This window comes from Suncus etruscus, chromosome 15 (genome assembly GCF_024139225.1).
Source record: "Suncus etruscus isolate mSunEtr1 chromosome 15, mSunEtr1.pri.cur, whole genome shotgun sequence".
In the NCBI taxonomy this organism is placed as follows: Eukaryota; Metazoa; Chordata; class Mammalia; order Eulipotyphla; family Soricidae; genus Suncus; species Suncus etruscus.
In genome coordinates, this window is record NC_064862.1 from 11,116,182 (window position 1) to 11,141,319 (window position 25,138).

At 35.4% G+C, this 25,138-nt stretch overlaps 1 protein-coding gene across 1 annotated transcript in view; it reads left to right on the top strand.

Annotated features, from left to right (window-relative positions):
- Positions 1-25,138, top strand: part of ADGRG6 (adhesion G protein-coupled receptor G6) — a 176,877-nt gene that overhangs the window by 78,012 nt on the left and 73,727 nt on the right. The window contains exons 3-4 of the mRNA XM_049789320.1: positions 7,385-7,726; positions 10,776-11,399. Coding sequence (XP_049645277.1) covers positions 7,385-7,726; positions 10,776-11,399 — 966 coding nt within the window. The remainder of the gene's footprint in view (positions 1-7,384; positions 7,727-10,775; positions 11,400-25,138) is intronic.

Here is a 25,138-nt window from a genome sequence, read left to right on the forward strand (position 1 = left end):
TTAGTATGACAGACACTGCACCAAAGAATATGTCACAGAGGGATTAGTGTTTTAAGAGGAATTTGGAATCAAATTGAAACCCTTGTTTGACCTCTGGAAGTTTTAGCAGGAGAATGGAAGGACCAGTGTAACATTCCTCCCTCCATTGAAATGCTATTTTTGAGTACTGAACTTTAAGATGAGTAGGGAGGGAGCAGGGGGTGCTTGCCAGGTCTGTCACATTAACACAATCACAGATGGTACAGCCAGATTGTCTTCAGGTTCCTTGCCATCTTAAGACAATCTTCAAAGAGCTCTGAAATCACTTAATTTAAAATGCTTACTTTGATGAAGTTGTTCAAATGTGCATTATTTCAGTCACTCAATACATATCAGCATCTAGTGTATTATTTATATTTTATGTAGCAGTGATGACAAGTTTGGCAGCATTTTTTGATCAAAATTAATATTATGTGGTTGTCCTGATTTTGTAATGATTCAGATACTAGAACTGGTCCTAGAGTCCTAGGTAACTAGCATTTAAATTTCATCGTCACTGAGTCTGCTAAATATTTTAAACCCTTTAAAGCAATTAATAATATTGTCATTCATTAGAATTTAGCATATTAGTACAGATAGTTCAAAAGAGTAGTACAGGTAGTTTTGAAAAGAGTCAAATTGAACGGATAACTGAAGCTAAATTTTCTTGCAATTTTCAACTGCTGATTTTCAAAAAATTCATTACTAATTTATTATTAATTTATTACTAATTTATAAACATTTAAATAAAAAGAAAGATTAAATTTAAATGTATTTTTGTTTTCTGCTTTACATAATGCACAATAATATTCCCAGTGCAGTTATTTTGTTTGAAAGCAACTAAATTGATCTTATTTTATTTATTTTTTATTTTTTTATTTTTTTGTTTTTGGGCCACGCCCATTTGATGCTCAGGGATTACTCCTGGCTAAGCACTCAGAAATTGTCCCTGGCTTGGGGGACCATATGGGATGCCAGGGGATAGAACCGCGGTCCTTCCTTGGCTAGCGCTTGCAAGGCAGACACCTTACTTCTAGCGCCACCTCGCCGCCCCCATCCTTTTTTAAAAAAATTTTTTTTTATCTATTTCTTAAGATCTTATCCCTTTCTGGGAGAATTTAAAGAACATAGTATTTGTTTACAGAAATGTATTTTGAGGCTTGAGGCAAGATTCTAAATATATGGGGCCTTGTAGGGGCACTCAGTGGTTAAAAATACCTGCCCTGCAAGTGTGAGACTTCAGGTTCAATCCTTGGTGTTGCTGAGTAAGATCACTGGAGCCCTGAGACCATGACAGAGTGTGAAATCTTCAAGTACTCACTATGTGAACAAGTATGGTAGTTTAAGTGTGTGATTTCCAGCAGGCAACGCAGATATTTGGCTACCTAAAATTCCCTAGTTTGAACATCTGAACATTATAACCTAAACCAAGTTGTATGTAATCACCCTGTGTTGCAAATCAGCCCTTGATGGGGCTGAATGATTGAGAGATGGAGGATAAGATCTTTGTCTGTCACCCTGTTCAGCCGGTGGTTCTGAGGTGAATATGGCGGGTATAAAGCTAACAGGCAGCCAGGCTTCAGAAGGTATCAATTTTATTTCGTGGACAAGGCTGAGGCCAAAAGCCTCAGAATCAGCCCTCAAAAAAAGCCTCTGCCTTCCACAGACCCTTGCTTTTGTACATGAGAATCAGGTACTACCCTAGTGTGGGAGCAGAATGCCACGTCACACCCTGGGTAGGGCACAATCACCGATCAGGGTAGGGTCAGTAACATAATAATTCCATGGAAATGTTTACATACACAACCTTGGTCTTCACAACAACAATAGAAACAAAGGAAAGTTAAAGAGAAAAAGCTTTAAGAAAAATGAAAGACATTTTTGCAATAATAATTTTCAGACACAAAAGAGAAAAGAGCTGGAAGTTCCAGCTCACCTCAGGAAGCTCACCACAAAGAGTGATGAGTTTAGTTAGAGAAGTAACTACATTTTGAACTGTCCTAATAATGAGAATGTATGAGGGAAATGGAGAGCCTGTTCAGAGTACAGGCGGGGGTCAGGTGGGGAGGAGGGAGATTTGGGACATTGGTGATGGGAATGTTGCACTGGTGATGGGTGGTGTTCTTTACATGACTGAAACCCAAACACAATCATGTATGTAATCAAGGTGTTTAAATAAAAAAAAAGAGAGAGAGAGAAAAAAATCATATATTTTTAAAAAAGAAATTGCTTTGGATCAAAGTTGCATACACTTTTATTTTTTAAGTTGTCTTATTATGAGTTACTATGATGAGCTAAAACAAAGGATAGGAAATCTGTGGAGAGGGAGTAGAAAGGAAGTAATTCAAGACTCTGAGATAACAATCCAGTAAGATAATGATTATTTAATCTATACCTACATATAAATTCCTAAATTTATATACAGAGTTATATATAATCTGAGATTTTCCATTTCAGATTTGATGTTTTTCCAAACTCAAATTTTAAAGATCTGGTTTCTTGGAAATAACTAATTTTATATATATATATATATATATATAAATATATATATATATATATATATATATATATACAGGAATCTGTGATTGTTGGACATTTGCAAGAATAATATACTATGTGGTGCTGGTGTAGAACAAGGATCTGCTGCATGCAGATTACCTCCTATACCATCTCTCTGGCTGCTACATTGTTTATTTCTGAAAATTGGGGCTTGTGCCTACCAAGCAGTACAGAGGACTCTTGACCAGCTAGGCAGGCAGTTCAGTGCAAGTGCAAAAGAATGTAATGCTATTCAAGCCCTACAGTGGCTACTTTATCCTGTGGTGGAACTGAGGGGCCTTCAGGCTGCCTCCTACAATACTAGGGAACTATGTACTATGCCAGGCATCAAGCTGGATTGTGTGCAGGCTCTGCTGTACTATCCAGACTGTAGTGTTATCTCCCATAATCTATGCAAACGCACTTTGTTCTGTATCTATTGTTTTAGTGACTTATTCTCAATTATACATACATTTGAAAATATAACTTATATAACTATGCATATATGTATATAAAATAACTTATGTTAATCTTATTTGTTTTACTTCAAGTTGGAGGTAATGATTCTTTCCATGGATATTTTGAAGTCAAATGTGATAAGTGAAAATCTTTTCCTGTGAAGTGAGCTGTAATTATATGGAACAAAATGAGATTGTTACTAGTTAATTGCTATTCAGCCACTTAACTCATTTTTAGTCATTTTTTGGTCTAAATGTAACCTATCTACTCTATGTGAGAATCATATTAAATCATACTTGAAAAATTTTAGGGTTGTCTTTTCTCTCCCTTTTCTATTCACAATAAATGCCTAAATTCTACTAAGATGGAAATGTTATTCCTTAGATTGCTGAAGCTCAAATATTGTGTGACAGTAATGGTAGCTGAGAGAGTCCATGCTAAAATAGCACCTAGTAGAGCTTCAAAGACTTGCCAATTATTAACCATTCAAATAACCCTGAGAGGGAGTTCTGTTATTATCACCAGTATGGTAGATGTGAAACTGAAGATCAAAGAAAAAATAGAATTGATCTAGTTTACAATACTCAGTGTTGTTAGTCAAACAAAATTTTTCTAAATCATGTATTCTGCTCTTCATGGACTATTTTTCATGGGATAAATATATTCATGAGCATTACTTGGACCTTAGATATAGTGGATGGGATCTCCTAAATGATACTGCTTGCATACATATTTGGATGACACGTAGATTTGTCTTGTTTTCTTTTATGTTTGATTTTTAATCTTCAGGCCCCATAACTGAACATATTTTTGTTAATCTACCGGGATCCTTCTCTCTGGAGCCCACAATGCAGGGACAGGAAGCAAAATTCCTCACAGAAGTTTAGTCATCTGAAGATGAGGGAATGCATTGAAAATGCATTGAAAAATTCCCAACGCTCCATCCAAAGAGATCATTCACGTATTCTTTTTTTTTTTTTTTTAATTTTTGGGTCACACCCATCAGCGCTCAGGGGTTACTCTGGCTCTACACTCAGAAATTGCTCCTGGCAGGCTTGGGGGACCATATGAGATGCTGGGATTTGAACCACTGACCTTCTGCATGCAAGGCAAAAGCCTTACCTCCATGCTATCTCTCCAGCCCTCATTCACGTATTATTTATCATTTTGCGGACAGGCTCTTTCTTGACTTATTTTAATTTGTTGAAATTAGTCATTCTTTAATCTAGGCATTTTTCATTCATCTAAAACTTCTAGATTTATCCACATAGAATATAAGAAAAGTCACCTGTGTGTTAGCCTTGCTAAGGTTAGCATACAAGGTCCAGTCAAGTAGGATGACGTGAATATATATTATATTGTCTCTGTTTGATGAAGTTTAGGACTGTGGACTGCAGGAGAGGGTGAGAAATAAACCATTTGAAGCAATAGCTTAAATTACCAAAGGAAAGGATATGGTATACCAGAGATGGAAGAGAAGGCACTGGCTAACACTTGATTATAAAGTAATTCTTCTACATGTCTTCAATGTAGCATAGGATCTTAAAGACTCTGTATGAACATGAAAGAAAATGGGTTAGAAAGAAAGTTTAGTTAGAAAGTCAAGGTGTGCAATGCAAATTAGTGCATAATTGCAAAATATATAATTGGAAAATAAACAATATTTATAATAATTACTACTTTAAAAAGGGTATTTATGTATTGATTTTGTTTAATTCAGTGAGAGGGAGGGAGGAGCATCAGACTCAATTGTTTCCATAACACAGATCAGTGTGAAGTAAATTAACTTACTGCTAACATTTATACAAGTGATGTCTCCAGAGAGAGTGGATATATCCAGAGGGACAGTAATAGCTTTAGGTGAAAATGAGAAGATACTTCATGTTTGCTGGTTTGAAAAGCATGAATTTACAGGGAGTGCTGAGCACTTTTACTTGATTTGTATAGCTTTGAAAAGCAAGTGAGTATTAAATACATAAGCATCACTGGATAGGAAGATAGTGCTCCTTGGTTTCCGAATTCACCTGTTATAAGGTCATGGATAAATAATCAGATAAATAATGAATTAATAATAATAGATAATTACCCATTATAATTTAATTATACACAAATTTATATTGTATTAACTAATGTTTTTTATTATATCAATATATAAATCACCTTAAATTGTACATATATATTACATATACATCATTATTATTATTATATAATAATACATTATGTAACAATACATAACATAATTATGAATATTTATGATTATATAATGGATAATAATAATAATGAATTTCTCTCTACCTCTTTATTTTGGAGGGGTTGGGCCATACTTGGGAGCTTTAGGGGTTACTCTTGGCCAGCCTCTCAAAAATTGCTCTTGGCAGGCTCAGGAATCCGTATGTCATGTTGGGAATTGAACACAGGTCTCTTCCAGTCAGCAAATGCTCTACCACTGTGCTATTGCTCTGGCCCCTTTACGACCTCTTTTATTCTCACTTGTTTATTATTGTATTATAGTTTATTATTGTTTATTATTTTGGGGTAATAAAGGTAGAAATCAGGATGATTGTGTGTGTGTGTGTGTTTGTGTGTGTCTAGTTACTCAGGCAAAGATTTTCATCTTCTCCATTTACTGGAATATACTATTTAGATTAGGGCCCTGCATGTAATAATAATGCAATACATGTTTTCTGAATCACTAATATATAAGAATTATTTCAGTCTAAAATCACCAACTATGCTAACTGAAAGAGATGGAGAAAGCATGTTCAAAGCAACATAGATATTCATAGATTAAGGTGATGCTATTTATGTGTTTACTTTTTTAATTCTTTTTAAATTTTGGGTCACACATAGATGAGCTCAGGGCTTGCTCTTGGATTACATAATTAGGTATCACTCACACTGGTGATTACAATGTACCATATAGGGTTCCCTGGGATTAAACTCATGTCAGTTGTATATTGCAAGTCCCTTACTGTCTTTTTGGCTGCTAAATTATTTCTTTGAATTTATAAAAAATAACACTTATCAAAAAATTTTATATCAGCTTTTATTTAAAATATTTATTTTCTAAGATTTTTTCTTTTTTATCAATGTTTTATAACACTAACTTCTTTTATATATATATATTTTTTACTTAAACACCTTGATTACATACATGATATTGAAAAGGGAAATCAACAACTAGTTACACCAGCCCCCACTGCTGTAACTCATGGAACTTGAAGGTCATGTTTTGTAACCAGAATTCTGTAATTTTCTATGCTTATACCTGCTTTTTTGTATATAACCCTTTTTGTCCTAAAAAGGAAGTTTATACCAACCCTAAGCTCATGCCCTTATAAGGAACCTGTATTACCTTAGGGGATGTCATGCCCTTATAAAGAACCTGTATTACTAAGGAGTGTCTCAAGCGAATGTTATGACCTTATAAGAAAATCATCCCTACCACCTCCCCCCCTCCCCTTCTTATGGTATATAAGAATGAACAAAGAAAGCCACGTGGCCCTTTGCCTCTGTTCGGTTCTGGACAGGCACTGGATCCTGGCCAGCCAGAATAAAGAACCCACTTGAGCTTTTGCCTGAGTGACTGTCTCCTTATTTCTCTGCATTGGAGCAGCATCTGGACTACCGAGCCTTACAATTGTGTTTGGGCAGTCATGTGAAGAACACCACCCATCACCAGTGCAACATTCCCATCACCAATGTCCCAAATCTCCCTCCTCCCCACCCAACCCCCACCTGTACTCTAGACAGGCTTTCTATTTCCCTCATATTTTCTCATTGTTAGAATAGTTCAAAATGTAGTTATTTCTCTAACTAAACTCATCCCTGTTTGTGGTGAGCTTCATGATGTGAGCTGTAACTTCCAGCTCTCCTCTCTTTTGTGTCTGAAAATTATTATTGCAAGAATGTCTACTAACTTCTACCACTTCGACCATTTCTGCCACACCATCTACATACCCAATTACACTGCTCTCTAGAATAGGAATTCTTCATCAAGATCAGTAACCCTTTGTGAAATTCATTATTGCCTCCTAAATCCTATGTACTAAAGAAACTATGTGTCAAGTTGGTGGCTTTTGTGCATTTTACTAGAGAAAGTTCCTATAACTTTCTTAAGTGTTTAAGAGTATCAGATAATTCCTAAGATTGTGATTCATGTCCATAAAAAATGTTTTTCTTTTTTGTACTTGTGATTTTATTGATTTGTCTGTTTCCTTGAGATAATATTTTTTCTTTCAATTTTCATCATTCTAGTTGCTATTTTTAAATGTTTACTCTTTAGTTATCCACAGTAAGTGCTATTCTTGGTTCATCGGCCACATCTGATCCCAGACTTTTTTCTGTCTCTTTTTTATCTGGATAACAGTATTGGGATGTACCAACTGCAGGATTGTCCTATCCAACCCATCTGGAACCTTCACTTCTCCGTGCTACCCCAATGACTATCCCAACAGCCAAGCTTGTATGTGGACCCTCCGAGCTCCAACTGGCTATATCATTCAGATAACCTTTAATGACTTCGACATTGAAGAAGCTCCCAATTGCATTTATGACTCATTATCCCTTGATAATGGAGAGAGCCAGACCAAATTTTGTGGAGCAACAGCCAAAGGCCTGTCATTTAACTCAAGTGCAAATGAAATGCATGTGTCCTTTTCAAGTGACTTTAGCATCCCAAAGAAAGGTTTCAATGCCAGCTACATCAGAGGTATGTAAACCAAAGGCAGCGCCAACCTTCTGCTTTCATTTAACATGTTTTCCAGTAAACACAAGGACTAGAAGACAGAGCTATGCTCTTTTATGTGAATGTGAATGATTAGGATTCGAACTTAAGAAAAAGAATCTGTTAATATTCTGTGAGCATACTCATTAGCAGTATATATTTACCAGATTCAAAGTCTGGTTAGAATAAATCTGAGTTCTTTCATATTGTTTATATTCAGAACCTTTAAAGACTGGTTGGAAGACAGTAGAAAGTTCACAGCTAATAATTAAGATTTGTAATTCTAATATCTCTGCACTTAGCCTTTCAACTTATTTACAAATCATTTTATTTTAGGCCTTTAAAATATTGCCTTTTAAGGAACTATGCTAGGGGACAGATATAGAAAATTAGCATATCCTTTAAAATAGAATTTATTTTAAGTTAATAAATTATCTTAGGTTAATAATGTAGTCTAAAGAAAGCCCCGTGGACATTGTTAGTTGAAGGAGATGAAAATGCTTTTTATCAAATAAGTCCCAGTATATAGTATGTCATAACATTTTAATAATCAATTTTCTCTAATTGCTGTCTTTACTTAAGGAAAACTGAAGCTTAGAGGCTATGAGTTTTAGTTCTATATATCTTTTTCTGCTGAGCTCTTTTAGTAGATGTATACTGAGAAGAAAAAAAATACAATTGTGAAAATCACCCTTCCTGATATAATGTTCTGTCGGTATTTATTGACTTAATTGAATAGTACTACTTTATTAAATGTACATGCTTTACTTTTTCAAATATGAGAATTATAAAATATGGAAACTTAAAAATAGAAGAACAAATTGAGATTGCCTAGATGAGTTTTCCAGCTATAACTATTATTAAAAATGGTTGATACATATGTTTTCCTGTAGCTTTTTTATTTAAATAAATCACATAGTACACTGGGTTTATACTGCAGAAATATCATTTTGAGTGGCCATGCCTATAAATTTCATTTTAAGAGTGGATAAATACTCATGATTCTGTTAAATTTCATCATGTATTTTATCATAGGATACATACATTAAGATTATATTTTCATTCTAGTCCTAATCTCTGTGTATATTTACAGATGTGAAACAACACTGATATGAATCCAGTGTTAGATTGTGCTTAATTTTATGCAAGGCTACTCCTTTCTCAAATCAGTATGTTTCACAATGTCTATTTTGTTAAAATAAAGTTAAACTAATTGTATTATTTAATAACTTATATGGCCCAGGATTTATAAAGTGTGCATTCAATTATTATGTATATAATAAGATAAAAAATTATTAGTAACCACTAACAGCTGTGTGTCAGTTTGGGCATAGGTACTGTTCTGATACATTGTAGACACTCACTTGTATAACTTTGCCACCTCTGTAAGTCATATCATTGTTTTCCTTTATTAATAATTACTTTATTTAAGCACCATTGTTACAAAATTGCTCCTGGTTGAGTTTCATTTAGAGAATGTACACCACCCTTCACCAGTGCATATTTCCACTGACAATGGCCCCCGTTTCCCTCCTACTCACTCCCTACCCTGCCTGCCTGCCTTTCTCTCTCTGTCTCTCTGTGTTTATCTCTCTGTCTCTGCCTCTCTCTCTGTCTCTCTCTCTCTGACATTGTGTTTGATCTATTGCTAGTTAAGGGATATCATGCATATCACTTTATCCCATCATTGTCACAATGAGCTGTTCACTACCCTAACTATATTCATCACTCTTTCTGGCAAGCTTCCCATCATGGACTGATCCTCCTGGTCCTCATCTCTAAAAATAATGGATATTATTACCATATTATCTTTTAGTTTTCTCATATTCCACAACTGAGTTAGATTGTTCTGTTTATCCCTTACATCTGACACATATCATTTAGCATAATAATCTCCATATCAACCATGTAGAAACAAATTTCATGACTTCATTTTTCCCAAGAGCTACATAATAGACTATACTGTAGATGTATAGCATTTTCTTTGCCATCATCTGTTCTTGGGCATTTGGGTTGTGTCCAGATTCTGTTAGTGCCTTGACAAACCTAGACATTGTTCTCCTTTAAAAGATGAAGAGATTAAGGAAGAGAGAGGAGGATAACATGCTCAGGTTACAGGGGCAGGAGAGATAACACAGTGGTAGGATGTTTGCCTTGCACGCAGCCGATCCAGCTGATCCAGAATGGATGATGATTCGATCCCTGGCATCCCATATGATCCGCTGTGCCTGCCAAAAGCAATTTCTGAGTGCAGAGCTGAGACCACCAGGTGTGACCCAAAAGCAAGCAAACAAATAAATGATAAAACTCAAAAAACAAAACATGCTCAGGTTACAGCACATGAGGTGGAAAAGCTGGGTTAGGAGGTAACACCTTCTGCTCCCTTTCAAAGCTAATATTTAGTATCTCTCAAGGGTTAGCTCAAATGCCATACATAAAAGAAATATAGCTTAATTGGTGTTTTTTGTTGGTTATGTGCATATTTAGTAGACTTATCCTCCTTGAAGCTGCTTTCACTTGATTTTTAGTAACAGCCCAGTGATGAGAAAAAGCGCATAGAATACAAGTATCAACAGGAATGAAGCGAGCAGGGTTCTATTTGTGTGAAATAAAAATCTGAACCATTAGTTATTGGCTATGTTTTTAAAAGCTATTTTAAAAATAATATGATTTTGAAAAACAATAATACATAGGGTTTACCTTAAATTGATAGTCTCCTTAATTGCCTATCTGTTATTTCAAGTAAAGGGATTTAAAAAAATACTTGCTATCTGCTTTCCTAGTATAACTCAGAGGTTTAGGTGTAAAATCTAACTATGATGGAAAAAATGAGTGGGATTACTTCCTTTTATTATACTTGATATAAATTTATAAATTAATGATATAGACCAGATGAACAGAGAAGAATAATGTGACAAAGGGTGGGTAAAATATAATTAATGAAGAATACTAGAAAGGCTGTGTGTTTCATGTTTTGCATATTGTTAGTCAATATTAGAAATTAATCTGGTTTAATTATTATGTTTTCTCCTAGTTGCTGTGTCCTTACGAAATCAAAAAGTCATTTTACCCCAGACACTAGATGCTTACCAGATCTCTGTTGCAAAGAGTGTCTCTATTCCAGAACTCAGTGCTTTCACACTTTGCTTTGAAGCAACCAAAATTGGCAAGGAGAACAATGAATGGACAGCTTTCTCCTACTCAGATGCATCACTCACCCAGTTACTCAGTTTTGGAAAAGACAAGAGTGGTTACTTTCTATTTATTTCTGGCTCAAAATGCTTGCTAAACAGTGTTTTACCTGTAAAGGACAAAGAAGACATTTTTACAGAAAGCTTTGAGCAGCTCTGCATGGTTTGGAATAATTCTTTGGGCTCTATTGGTATAAATTTCAAAAGAACCTATGAAGCATTTTCATGTGATTCTACCATTAGTAAAGTTATTCCTGGGAATGGGAAATTGTTGTTGGGCTCCAATCAAAATGAAATTGCCTCTCTAACAGGGGACATTTATAACTTTAGACTTTGGAATTTCACCATGAATTCCAAAATCCTCTCCAATCTCAGTTGTAATGTGAAAGGGAATGTGGTCGACTGGCAAAATGAATTTTGGAATATACCAACTCTAGCTCTCAAAGCTGAAAGCAACTTAAGCTGTGGTAAGTTTGTGGCATACTTTTTATTTTGTTGTGAATGGGTCTGTAAATATGGGTCTATCAAATAACAAATTGCACACATAAATGTGATCTGTGTATACATGCATGCGTGTGATTATTTACACATATATTTAATGACAGATTTTGGTTCTCTCATTATAAAGTTTTCCTAATATCACAAAATACCACATGTTCACCCATCATTGACAAGATTTATAATAAATAGCTCTAAAATTGACAATATTGACATCAGAACAGAAGCAATAAAAATAAATGGGTTATTATTTTTAGTTAAAGATACTACATTAAAAAGTTAATCTTGAGAATTATTTTCAATAAAATATATAATACAACTTAACCTTAGAATAAATTTTTTTATGGTTTATACACAATTAGTATCTAAATTTATGGTATTTACTACCCAATTAAAAATAAATATCAGGAGTGTTCTTTTTATGAAAGTCCTGGTAGCCAGAATTACCAGTGTTGTTAAATTATTTTTCTTCTATGTTAAAAGATTATTATTCATAGTGTATTTCAAGTAATATTTTCTTTTAACTTTTCCCTTATGAGAATGATTTGTAAGAGGGGCTAGATGCAAAATACACAGAAAAATAATTCTTTGTAAGAAAAATATTTGAAAATCATTAATATATTCTCTATGTACCAATACTAATTCTAAAAGTACTTAATTTTATTTAGGACAGATTCAGTTACAAAATCATTATCAGGTTTGAATGTCATATGACTAAATCTAAAACAAAGTGTAATTTTAAGTCATGGAGCTAATCCTTTATTAAAGTGGGGAAGAAGATTGCTCAATAAGAAGAAGTCATATCAATGTGCTTTTGGAGAAATTCATTCAGAAATTGCCAGCAGTTAGAACAAAGGAGGACTTATTGAGACTGGAGACCATGTAGTCCTTCTGGCTTAGAAGCTCCTTTTCACCTATTTCTCTCTTTGAGTCACTTATCTTGCTAGGTTGCATTTTATTTACAGAGATGGCTACGAGCTAATACCATTTGAGAAACATTTCTTCTGCATTGTTGGATAAAGGGTAAGCCACAATCCTATTCCAGATGGAGATTCCAGAACTTTGATGATATCTGGAAAACATATCCTCTGCATTGCATCTTAAATACTATACTATAATGAAATATGGGATGCTAGGATATAACACGTCTAAACTTCTCTAAGACATCATATAGAACAGGGGTTGAAAAACTATATGCATCTGTGGCAGGACCAATTTTTAAATAAAGTTTTTAATGAACACAGCCTGAGATCATGGAGTTTTGTATTTTGGATGCTACTCCTAGGCTTCAGTGGTAGAGCTGATGGATTGATTTTGAGAGACCAGATGATCCACTATTGTAAGATATTTACTGTCTGACCCTTAAAGAGAAGCTCTGCCAACACTTAACACTAGTCTGGATAATCAGAAGGATTCAAGTGTCTGAACCTGCTCACTCTTTTGAGCCAGAAGCAACAAACGAACCACTTGAGATGCTTAGTCCCTTCAACATTTGTTTTCCTTTATCTATATTTTGTCCATATAAAATTTTAGATGATTTTATTTTTCATAATACTTTCCTTTATTTCAAATGAGGTAATATTGGTTTCTAGCACTGTACAAGTTTCAAGTATACAAATGTGTATGCATTATAATCTCTCTATATTAAATGATTAGTATCTTAGGTTTTTTTTCTTTATGAATTTCAAAAATGTACACTAAGGGCAGAACTTTTCAAAATCTCAGAATCTGTGCCCTTACTTGCTAACAATATAAATGTCATGGAAACTTTTGCTTAAATATTTTTTGCATGTGGGAGAAAATAAACAATAGTAACAAATGTGCATGTGACCAGAATAGAGAAATTTACTATTGAGGGCTGGAGCAATAGAACAGCATAGAGCCAACCTGGGTGTGATCCCTAACACTACATATGGTCCCCTGAGCCTGCCAACAATGATCCCTGAGTGCAAACCAAAGAATAAGCCCTGACAACCAGCAAAAAATATTTAAATATATTACTATTAAAATATATTATTATTAAAATTATTATTATTAAATTAAAATTTGCCTTTTATATTCTAGATGAGCTATCATTTATCCCTTTTCATGCTCCTTTGGCTACAATTCATTTGCTTTAAATCACTGTTGCATTTTTAAAATTTCTCTAAAAGCTATTGATAAGACCTTATTATGTTCTAAACCATAGACCTCAAGTTCCTGGAAAGATGAAACATTTTATTTTAGTCCTGTTGCAGAAGTATTTATTAATTAGTGTCCTTCTTACTCTCATTTTATGTATTTTCACTTACACATAGTTTAGAAGATAAACTATTTTTAATAAATTTTCTGTATTCTTTTCATCTTTTGAGGTACTGTGATTTTCAGTATTTGGTGATGACACTTCTATGTATTCATGTCCCAACATCATACTCACCACCAGAGTGAATGATGCCCTGGAATAATTTTGCAAAGGACCTCTCCCAAACACCCTCCTGTCAATGATTTTAAAGGCTTTATTCTCAACGTTAAAAATTGAATTTCACATTAATATTAATTTTCAATGTTACCCACTCTATATTCTTCCCACCCCATCTTTCTTTCTCTAATTAGATTGCTTCTGACCTCAGCAGGCATTTATGCTAAAGACTCCCTACCTAGTCTCTTCTTTCACTTTATCCAGGAAATTGATGCTTAAGGAAATAAATAGTCAAGGTGTGTAGTAAAATGCACCTCTTCTGTTCTCATGGCCCAGGATTAATATCTGGGCATCCTTAGATTTTTTTTTAGGCTGTTTGGGGATTCCATTCTCAGGTTTATAATTATCATTCATTTTCAAATATAGGCTTATGGAATTTCATCATCTGTGTGTTTTCTTTCTTTTGCTTTTTTTTTCTTTTTTTGAATTTTTTGGGTCACACCCGATGATGCTCAGGGGTTACTCCTGACTATGAGCTCAGAAATCGCTCCTGGCTTGAGGGGCTATATGGGACGCCGGGGATTAAACCAAGGTCCGTCCTGGATCAGCCACGTGCAAGACAAACGCCTACCACGGCGCCATCACTCAGGCCCCTATCTGTGTGTTTTCAAGCTGATTCCAACCAAGTTATTGCACAAGCTCAAAAGAGTTAATGAATTTTAATTCCTTGAACTTTCTCAATGGTTTTATTGACATTCCACAGTTGTGAATACCCACGTTCTGTAGATCCTGATATCCTGAGTTGTGCTTCAGGGGTCATCATGGGAGAGGAGCTTCCTTGAGCTTAATCATCAGCTCTGGGAGTTGAGGAATCCAGTCACTTATTAATGGACAGGAAATACCTGTAGCAGAGATTATATCTAAGCTTGTTAGCTAAGTAGAGCTAAACCAATAAAACAAAAAGTATGTTCTAATAGCATTTTAACCTTTCCTTTTTATATCTGTAACATTGTGGCTTACTGTTTATGGAAATAATAATTTCCCAAAACTAAAGACTAGTACAGTAACCAATGGGAATTAGACCTTCATAGCCAACATTCCAGTGACCTGACAATGGATGTTAAATAATGCATTCATTGCAGAGTCAACTTACGATGGAAAATATGCAGAACTTCAAGGGCCTATTTCTAAACTAATTTTAACATAAAAACCAGTTAGCAAAACAATCCGATAGATAAAACATGAATATATATTGTCATTTCTTTCAAATATGGGATATCTTAGTCTTAATAAAAATCAATAAATTACTGACAAATGTTTAATTTTAGAATGTATTTTTTCAGTGCTATTTCATAATTTAATGAAGAAAATTTTATCAAGTTTAAAAAATATTAGCTTTTTACTTATGAAATAAAATTAAATATAGTTAAAATAAGTAGTTAAAGGGGCTGGAGAGATAGCATGGAGGTAAAGCGTTTGCCTTTCATGCAAGAGGTCATCGGTTCAAATCCCAGCATCCCATATGGTCCCCTGTGCCTGCCAGGAGCAATTTCTGAGCATGGAGCCAGGAGTAACCCCTGAGCACTGCCGGGTGTGACCCAAAAACCACAAAAAAAAAAAAAAAAAAAAAAAAAAAAAAAGAAAAATAAGTAGTTAAAGTAAGATGTCATTTGTCTATATTAATGTTTCATAGTTTATAATTATATAAAAATCATCATTTTATAATTGCAGATCACCACACCAATCTCTCCATCAGTGAGTGTGTCAATCTATTTCTACCATTATTTCATGTCCTCTTCCCTTTTCACTCTCTAAGATATAATTCATTTTATTAGGCATTTTCGGAAGTGATACTTTATTTATCAATGATTTTTTTGTTTTATCTTGGGTACACCCAGCAGTGTTCAGGGAATATTCCTGGTTCTGTAATCAAGAATCACTACTGGTGGGTTCAGAGTACCATTTGGGATGCCAGGGATGAAACCTGGGTTGGCTATGTGCAAGGCAAACGCTCTACTCTTTATACTATCACTCTAGCAATGACTTTTCTTTTTTTCCATTTTATAGCATTGCTTATTTTTTTTTAGTAAAACCATTAATCATACTCAGGGGCTACTTGGGGGACCACCCAGTTTTGGGAAATCAAATCTGAGCCTCCTGCATTTATAACATGAGTTTCACTTATTGAGATAACTCTTCCACCCTAGCATTGTTCTTTTTTCTTTGAATACTTTTATAATCTACTCACATCTGTAGCAACCAGAGACTATTTTTATAGCAAATTTAAAATATAGGTGCAACCACTTGCCTGAGCTACGATTCTAATAGAAATATTGGCTACTTCCCATTCAATTTTCACAAAGAACAAATAGTACCTTATATACCTGTTTCATTATTTCATTGATGACTGATCTTTCTGGAGGAGTGGTACAGTACAGTACAACTCAATGAATAGTCTAAGTTAAAACAAATTGCATTTACTTAACAAGCTTTGATCAAGTATTTATATTTATTAGCTACTGTGGATGTAAAGATAAGGTACAATTATAAGTATAAACTTTGTTGCTATTCATTTATAGAAATTAATAAATTTTTTTGACTTTCATTTTCAGTCTCAGAGATCTTAATCATTATAGATTGCTCTATACATAGCCATAAAACTTTGATTTACTATTATCTCCTTTTGAATTCCATATTTTTAAGATTATTAAATTAAATTTACTCTATAAACTTATTTATTCTTTGCAAATATAAATGCTTTTGAAAATTGATTTTAGCATGATTAGTTATGAAAAATGATAGAGTTCAATTTAGTAATAACTATAGAGAGAATTAAAATCAGAATATTTTTCTCATTATTGCAATTCACAATTTAGTGCTATTATTATTTAAAATACTGTTTGGATTATTAGGTAGGACATAAAAAGAGTTGTTGCATAGATCTTAATCTTTATTTTATTATAAATTGTCTAAATAAATAGTGTCTCTTTCACCAACAAAAGTTTGGAAGAGCAATAAAGTGAGAAGAAATATTAATAGTGTTAGACCTTTTCATCAACTGCTCACGCTCAGCAATTACTTTTATTTAGAAGAAATTTGGTTCCAAATTTTATAATTAATATCAAATAAATACCTTTGTTTCAGTTTGTTTTTTGAGGTGACTCCCTCTAGGGCTCTATTTAGAAATTCTAAGTTTAGAAATTCTAATCATTGGAGAATGAACCAGAGGCACACTAGGCATAAGCGCTAAACCATTGCATTACATTCTTGCCCTAAAAATATACCTTTCATAAGTATCTTACTGGTTTTTCCTGCCCTTATATCAGTGAATATCAGTAACACATAGGTTACATTTCCCACCAAATAATTCCTTGTTGATAAGTTTATCATTATTAAGGAAATATTGCTTTGAACGTCTACCTGGAAAGTGAGTTTTATGAAGATGGACTGAAATTGGAATTAGGTAGAAGCAAAATGTTTTTGTATGCTTTTCTAACTAACATTTGACATAAAATGAATCATCTCAGTTTTGTAACTGTAATATTTTTTCTAATTAACTTTGTCGCTGTATTGAACTATCATATTTAGACTTTAGTGAGTATTTGTAAGATGTTTCAATTTGCTAAACTGAAAGTGCCCAAAGAAGCCACTGATATTTTCCACATTGAGAGATAGGGGTTTCCCTTATCACTCACTGAAAGGTATAGTTGTTACTAGAATGAATCTCATAAAATATTTGTATTGATTACCTTGTTGTAAAGCATAACTCCTTCTGATTTTCTCTTACTCCCTAAATTTTTTTTATATTTAAATAATATTTATTTTGACCAAAGTGGATTATAAATCATTCACAGTAGTATTTTAGGTACATAGTGACATTGAATCAGGGGCATTGCACCACCAATGTTGTCCTCCCTCCACCCCTGTTCCCAGCATGCATCCCATATCTCCCCTGCTGTGAAAATGGAATTAGACTTAAACAGTTTTCCCACAAAGTGCCTTTATCTTTCTCTTTGTCTTCCAGAGATAAGGTATCAGTGCCAGAAATGGCCTAAGGAGACAATACAGCCAACTGAGTGTGATTTAAGAAGCTCAGGAACTCCAACCTGGTCTCTCTTGCAAGCTTCAGAACCTGAGATTAATAATTTTCAGTTTCACAAGCTTTTTATTACATAAGTCTTTTACTGTACTAGAATGACCTTGAAAGGCTCGATAGTCCAGATGCTGCTTCGATGCAGAGAAATGAAGAGACAGTCATTCAGGCAAAAGCTCAAGTTGGTTCTTTATTCTGGCCCGACCAGAACAGAACAGAGGCAAAGGACCGCATGGCTTTCTTTGTTCATCCTTATATACCATAAAAAGGGGAGATGGGAGAGGGGATAGGGATGATTTCCTTATAAGGGTATAACATCCGCTGAGACATTCTAAGGTAGTACAAGTTCCTTATAAGGGCATAACATCCACTGAGGTAGTACAAGTTATCACATGAGCTTAGGGTTGGTATAAACTTTCTTTTGGGGACAAAAAGGGTTGGATACAAAAAGCAGGTATAAGCATAGAAAATTACAGAATTCTGGTAACAAAACCTGACCTTTAAGTTCCATGAGTTACAGCAGTGGGGGCTGGTGTAACTAGTTGTTGACTTTCCTTTTCAATCCCCACTTCTTGTAGTAAGGCTTCTAATCATAGAAGCCACTGTGATAGGGGGCCTCCATCTTCTGATATTCCTGGTCAGAATTGCCTGCGTGAGCTAATTCTTGTACTGTTGGCATAATACTATGAGCTTGACTTCCCCCACCTGAGCCCAAATGAATGTAGTGAGGCGATTGATTATGCATGGCCTGATGGCTACCAGGAATAGGAGGCCCAAAAGTGGCCCCAGAAGGGGTATCAGATAGGGGAGAATTCCACCCCTTAAAGACCATAAGGGACCGTCTAATAGCTCCTTTTGTCTTTTGGCCAGCTCCTCTTGATGGTGTTTAATTCTGTCTTACACTACTCCCTATTTGTTAGTATAGAAACAACATTCTTCGTGTAAGGCCACACAAAGTCCTCCTTTTTCTGCAAAGATTCAATCTAACCCTCACCTGTTTTGTAATACCACTTCAACCAAGGAGTTGAGCTGGTCCTGCAGATCACTAATAGATTTATATACCATCTTCACATCTGAAATTAACTGTTGCGAGAGCCTGTTATACCTGTTTGATATTGCTAGCCCTGCTCCCTCAGTGGCCAGGCCCACAACCCCCCTTATCCATAGTCTGGGTAAGAGGGTGTCATTTTTGCTAGTTGCTGTGCAGTTATGGTCACTGCTATAGGAACACCAGGACTGTCTGCCTTCTGTTCTGGTCCTATGAGCTGACTTAGCTAGATCTTTAGGGCTTTTTTCTTATTTAGGCTGTGAATTTCACCACAAAGATAAGGAGGTTTCTGCTTTCTTTTTTTTTTTTTTCAATCTTGCAACTTAAAGGGCTGTTGGGGTAGAGAAAACAATAGAGCCCTAAATTTCAGTTGCCTTTCCTGCACTGGGTCAGACAGAGATGAAGAAATTTTATACCTAGTAATAATTTTCTTACTTTTAACATTTTCTTACTTTTAACATTACCAAGGGAAGAATAATTTTTGCTCCTTTTCTAATACTACTCATCTTTGTTAAATGTTAGGGTTGGTTTATTTTTGCTACCTGCTCCAAACTCTGGCATAATGTTGTTTTTAATTGTCATCTTGGCTTATTAATTTCTGTGGACTTTTTTCCCCCCTTATTTCCCTGGTAGCTTTTTTTAATGACCATTCTGCTTCATATTTTCCCTAGAGATTTTATCACCCTAGAAGTCATTAAAGGGAACGTGGTCGAAGATCAATTTTCTGTAGCTACTTCAAGCTGGCAAGGGACTGTAGTTTCAATTTCTAGATAGGGTGAAATCTCATATTTCCCTAAATGAGCAGTTAACTGGTTTACTTCTGCAGTCTTAACACCTGAAAAGGATTAGATTAATTAGATAGGGGAATATTACTTAACCAAATCAGGCCCTAGAGCAGTAAATGGAACAACTTGAATGGCACAGCTATCCTTATTGTATGTAATGATAGCACAAATTAAACACCAGTAATTAAAGCATTATAGTATTATTAATAAGCACAGCTTTGAGTTACTTTAGTCAGACTAATGCTTGCATTTGCAATTTATGATCGGGTCTAGTACAACTAGTAAGAACATTTTCACATAAATTACTTCAAAGAAGTGGGTTTTAAGTTGGGTCCACTAGAATTTTAATTAGCTACAGAAATAGTTTTTCTCTTTACCTTTACCTTGTACCTTGCCAGATATTTGAATAACTTTTGGCTTTTTCTTTGCATTTCATTTCAGCAGCATTGTTGGAGAAATCTCCATCTAGGGCACCCCCACTACTTACAGAGCTTTTCTGAGGATAGGTTGTAGACACCGCAGGTTTATCATGTTGGCTGATGAGTTGGTCATTTTGTAGATGGCCGTGGGTATCTCATTCTCTCTAGGAATTTCCAGAGGTGGCCCATTTGTTCCACTCCTCTTCATGTTTGGAAGAAACTGACTTTAAATCCTCCCTTTTTTCTTGGACAGAGGGTTGAAGATGAGAGCAGGGCCCACAGGCTGTGGACAGTTAGTGCAGATTCAGATACTTCTAGAGAAATCTTCAATTCTCTTACTCAGGCCATTCATCTTGGTGTCTTCCCGGTCTTCACAGCCAAATGCTTAAGGGTGCCTGCTTGTCACACCACATCAACTCCAATTATTTCTCTGAAAGAGGGCTTTGGGGTCCCCTCACTAATTTTAAGATTTCCTGTCTGCATGGGGATCATTCCGCATGCAGAGAGGAAAGCCATTCTGCTTGTATCTTGTGCAAAGCAACATGATGCCATGGCAAAAAATGGTACTGAAAGGTTCTAAGAAAAGAGAAAAGGCAAATATTACTTAACCATATAGAAAATAGAAGTTTACATAGTCTTCTGGCCTCAGTTTATAGGCAGAGGGCACCAGCAATTTACATTACACAAATTAATTCTGAAAACCAGGGAGAATGCTCACTACTTCTGGCAGATTTAGGCTTTTAAAGAATTTATAATTAACAGTCACCAATTTTTAAAACTTTTAAACTGAACCTTAATGATTCTTTTAAATTCTTGACTATTTTTCTTAAAAATTTATTTATTTTTTTAAATGTTCATAAGATTTTTATTACCCCATTCTTCACTCAATAGCATGAAAACACTATAACATGCTTAAAACATTTACACTTCTTTTATGTTAACCTAAAGGCATATCAATAATAATCATTTAGTTTGATTATACAGCTTTTTCCTAATACACATTTTTAATTCCTTTTGCACATCCTTAAACTTTCTGCATTCAGCCACTTTCCTTTCTGCATGCAAGGCAAATGCCCTACCTTCATGCTATCTTTTGGGGAGGGCCTTCTTTTTTTAACTTTTTTACTCATCCTCTAGGACAGTCTTACTGCCAATGACCGCCATGTGCACCCAACGTAGAGCCAGCCTTTTTTAAGGATTAGCTCCAAGTTAACAGCCTAGAACCTAGCACTTGGGTCCTAGGAACAGAAGCTTTAAATTGTTTACTGCCAATTTGGAACCACTTTGCTAAATATTCTTGCATCTAGTGGGACCAAATTTTTCTTAAGGCACTTCTTAAAGATATTTAATACAGCTATGTTGATTTCTTTCTTTTAAATATTTACAACCTAGTACCATCAAAATTTTTACATTAAAGCTATTTTAAGACCCACCATTAAGTTTGGTTAGATAAGCTTGAAATAGAATTGAGTTGCTTTAACAATAAATGCATTTACAAAATTAACAATATTGTTTAAAAAAAAACAGCCACAATAACTTGTAACATTTTCCACCCAATTATTCAATTAAGAAACTTTCAAGTCAGAGAAATTTAAATGCTCAATTTTTCTTCCCTTTTTGACTCCCAGCCTTTAACTAAATACTTTCTTCCTTAGCTCCAGTCCTTCATTTGATATGTAAAGGACCCACTGGAATTATTCTGTTTATACCCACACTCTCCCCAGCCAGATGAGTCTGGAAAGACAGTAACTAGCCCCTGTCTTGGGGCTGGGTGAACTCCTTTTTTTAGATAAGCTTCCATCTCTCCAGGATGAGGAGTTAAAAAAAGCACTTTTTTTTTTCCAGGCCAAAAAGCGGCCAGTTAGCCTTAGTTCCTTTCTCTAGTCACATGTTCATCTTTTTCTGGCCTTAACTAACACATGGCAGGAAAGCTGGGTGATTGCAAAGTCCAGAAATTCTTCAGGGAAAATTTATCCCTGATGGCCATTGAGAAATCTGGAGTTCACGATCTCTAACACCCTCTGCCATGTCCCTAGAATAACAAAGCTGGTTTAACACACAATTTTTGGCCTAAGGAGAGGTAACATTTTTTTCTAGAGTTTCCCTCCATGCTTAAATCAGACAAAGAAAATACGGAACACAGAAACCACAGGGAAAAAAGAAAAAACAACAGACAGACTGACAATGGCGCCACACTGGAACATTTCCAATGAATGCATTCCTTAGCACTTTTAGCCTTTAGAATCAAGTCACTATGAAATGACCCCCTAGCTGGCCATCCAACCTTAAAAGTGGGCCATTCTGCTGCACAGGTGGTTTGCCACTTTCCTTTCTTGATGACCAGGGAATGATTTTGTGTGCAAGTCCTTACTTCTGACCAGTGGTTCAGAGTAAGTTACAAAGGGGTGGCTTGCTGCTGACCCATAATGGGAGAAATAGAAAACCAAAGGAATAGATGAGGGAAAAATGGAAGGGGACAAGGGAAGTGAAAAAGAGTTCAAGGAAATAAAGCCAACACATACCTACACACTTAAACAAAAGGAAAAACAAAATTCTCAAAACAAAGATCTCCAATTAAAAGAAATAGGGTTCACCATGGCAGCCCGGGAATGTCTTCCCACTGTGGCAAAATCAAACTCTTGGGACACCTCCAGGTTTGTGACCTATAGTTTTTGAACCTGTCAGTTCACTACCACCTGGAATCCACGTTGAGTGGGGATTTCAAGTCCTCAGTCACACTACCATTCCCCTATTTCTATTTCCAACACACATCAAATCACGACCAACAACACAAGATACACTGCTATTTCCAACACACATCAAATCACGACCAACAACTGCTTAGAACCCACCTAGTCATCGGTTCACCACTCCACTCCAGACAGATCAAGGCCTCCTGGCTGGCTCGCCAAAGGAAAGGCTTGGTAGTCCAGATGCTACTCCAATGCAGAGGAATGAAGAGACAGTCAGGCAAAAGCTCAAGTGGGTTCTTTATTCTGGCAGGCCAGGGTCCAGTGCCCATCCAGAACCAAACAGAGACAAAGGACCACTTGGCTTTCTTTGTTCATCTTTATATACCATAAGAAGGGGAGAGAGGAAGAGGGGGTAGGGATGATTTCTTAATAAGGGTATAACATCTGCTGAGACATTCTAAGGTAGTACAAGTTCCTTATAAGGGTATAACATCCGCTGAGGTAGTACAAGTTATCACATGAGCTTAGGGTTGGTATAAACTTCCTTTTGGGGACAAAAAAGGATTAGGTACAAAAAGCAGGTATAAGCATAAAAAACTTACAGAATTCTGGTTACAAAACCTGACCTTTAAGTTCCATGAGCTACAGCACTGGGGGCTGGTTTAACTTGTTGACTTCCCTTTTCAACCTAAAGGGGAAGGTAGGTTTTGTAAGAAAGGGCTATAAATTGAGGAGGAGGAAGAATATATAAAAGAACATATAAAAGATAAAAGTCTCAAATACTCTTTTTCTTTAGTACTCTCATCTAAATTCTCAATCTTCACATCTCCCCTTTCCTATCTACTTCTATTCCTTACCAAATTTTCTCTTTCTGCATTCACTCCTTTTAAAGACTAGCAGTCTAGAGTCTATTATTTCCCATGCTACTGACATTAGTTTCCATGGGCCTGCTACAAACACTTGAGTGCAATGTAAAAATCTCAGCTTTCAGCATTTTTAAAACTTTTTCTGCTATATTTCATATAGTCTTAACCTCCATGAATCTTTATACAGCTACATTCTGTAAAATTTCATTCTAGAGGAACCTCTCAAATTTACATCTTTAAAAACAATCTCACTTTACAAAAATATAGGGAGAACCTCCTGCTGGAAGATTGGGCCCCTTTGCTGATGCTAGGTTTAGATATGCAGTACTTGGGCATAACAAATATTAGGCATCCGTTTGACTATTTCAGTGATTTGCTACATCCCCCAAATCTAATTTTTAAAAACAAGCCTTCATCAGATCCTCATCCTAGCTTAAACTGATCCCAGACTCATATATAGATTCTGTTTAGGCCTTTTATAAGATCATGTAACACAGGTTTCCTTAGCTTTCCATCACTCACTTAATGTTTATTGGCCCCACTTTACTCTCTTATTTCCTTTTGTGAGATCCTCTCGAAGTATATCAATTTCCAAGGCTGGAAAGCAGAAAAATCATAGCTCTCTTTCTTTCCCTATTTTCCATGTAGGCATTCAATTCTATATGTTCTATCTTCACATGTCTGATTATATCTTTCTGTTTATAAACTCACTGTTTATCCTCAATGGATACCTAATATGAAGCCTAAATAAATATTACCCATACTTCTTGTATCTTCTTGTTTAGTTGTTATGGAACCTCAAGCATGTTTTAAAATTTGAATCTTATTTTTAGAACCTGAATCCCTTCCAATTTTTGCTTTTTCTTTAATAAAAAGTTCAAATTGGGGGTCAGACTGCTGTAGCAAATAGCAGACAACCAAGCTGGGTTTGATCCCTAGAACCACAGATGTTCCCCTAAGCACTTCCAGGAATCATCTATCAGCACAAGACCAAGAATAAGTCCGAGGCTACTGAGTATGGTCCCAAAACAAAAACAGAAGTTCAAGATGTTAGTATTCATTGCTGGGAGCATGTGTTAATGTATTCAATAGAACATCTCTAATCGTGGGTTTATCACATAAGGTAAGACACAGTGTTCTAGTACGCAGAGTACTTATATGTAGAGAACTCTATACCTTCAACCTTTTTTGTTTTGTTTGTTTTTGGGACACACCCAGCTGCACTCAGGGTTACTCCTGGTTCTATGCTCAGAAATTGCTCCTGGCAGGCTCAGGGGACCATATGGGATGCCGGGATTTGAGTTACTGTCCTTTTGCATGCAAGGAAAAAGCCATACCTCCATGCTATCTCTCCGGCCCCACCTCCTACCTTTCTCTTATACACTTTCACCAACTCCTAGTTAACT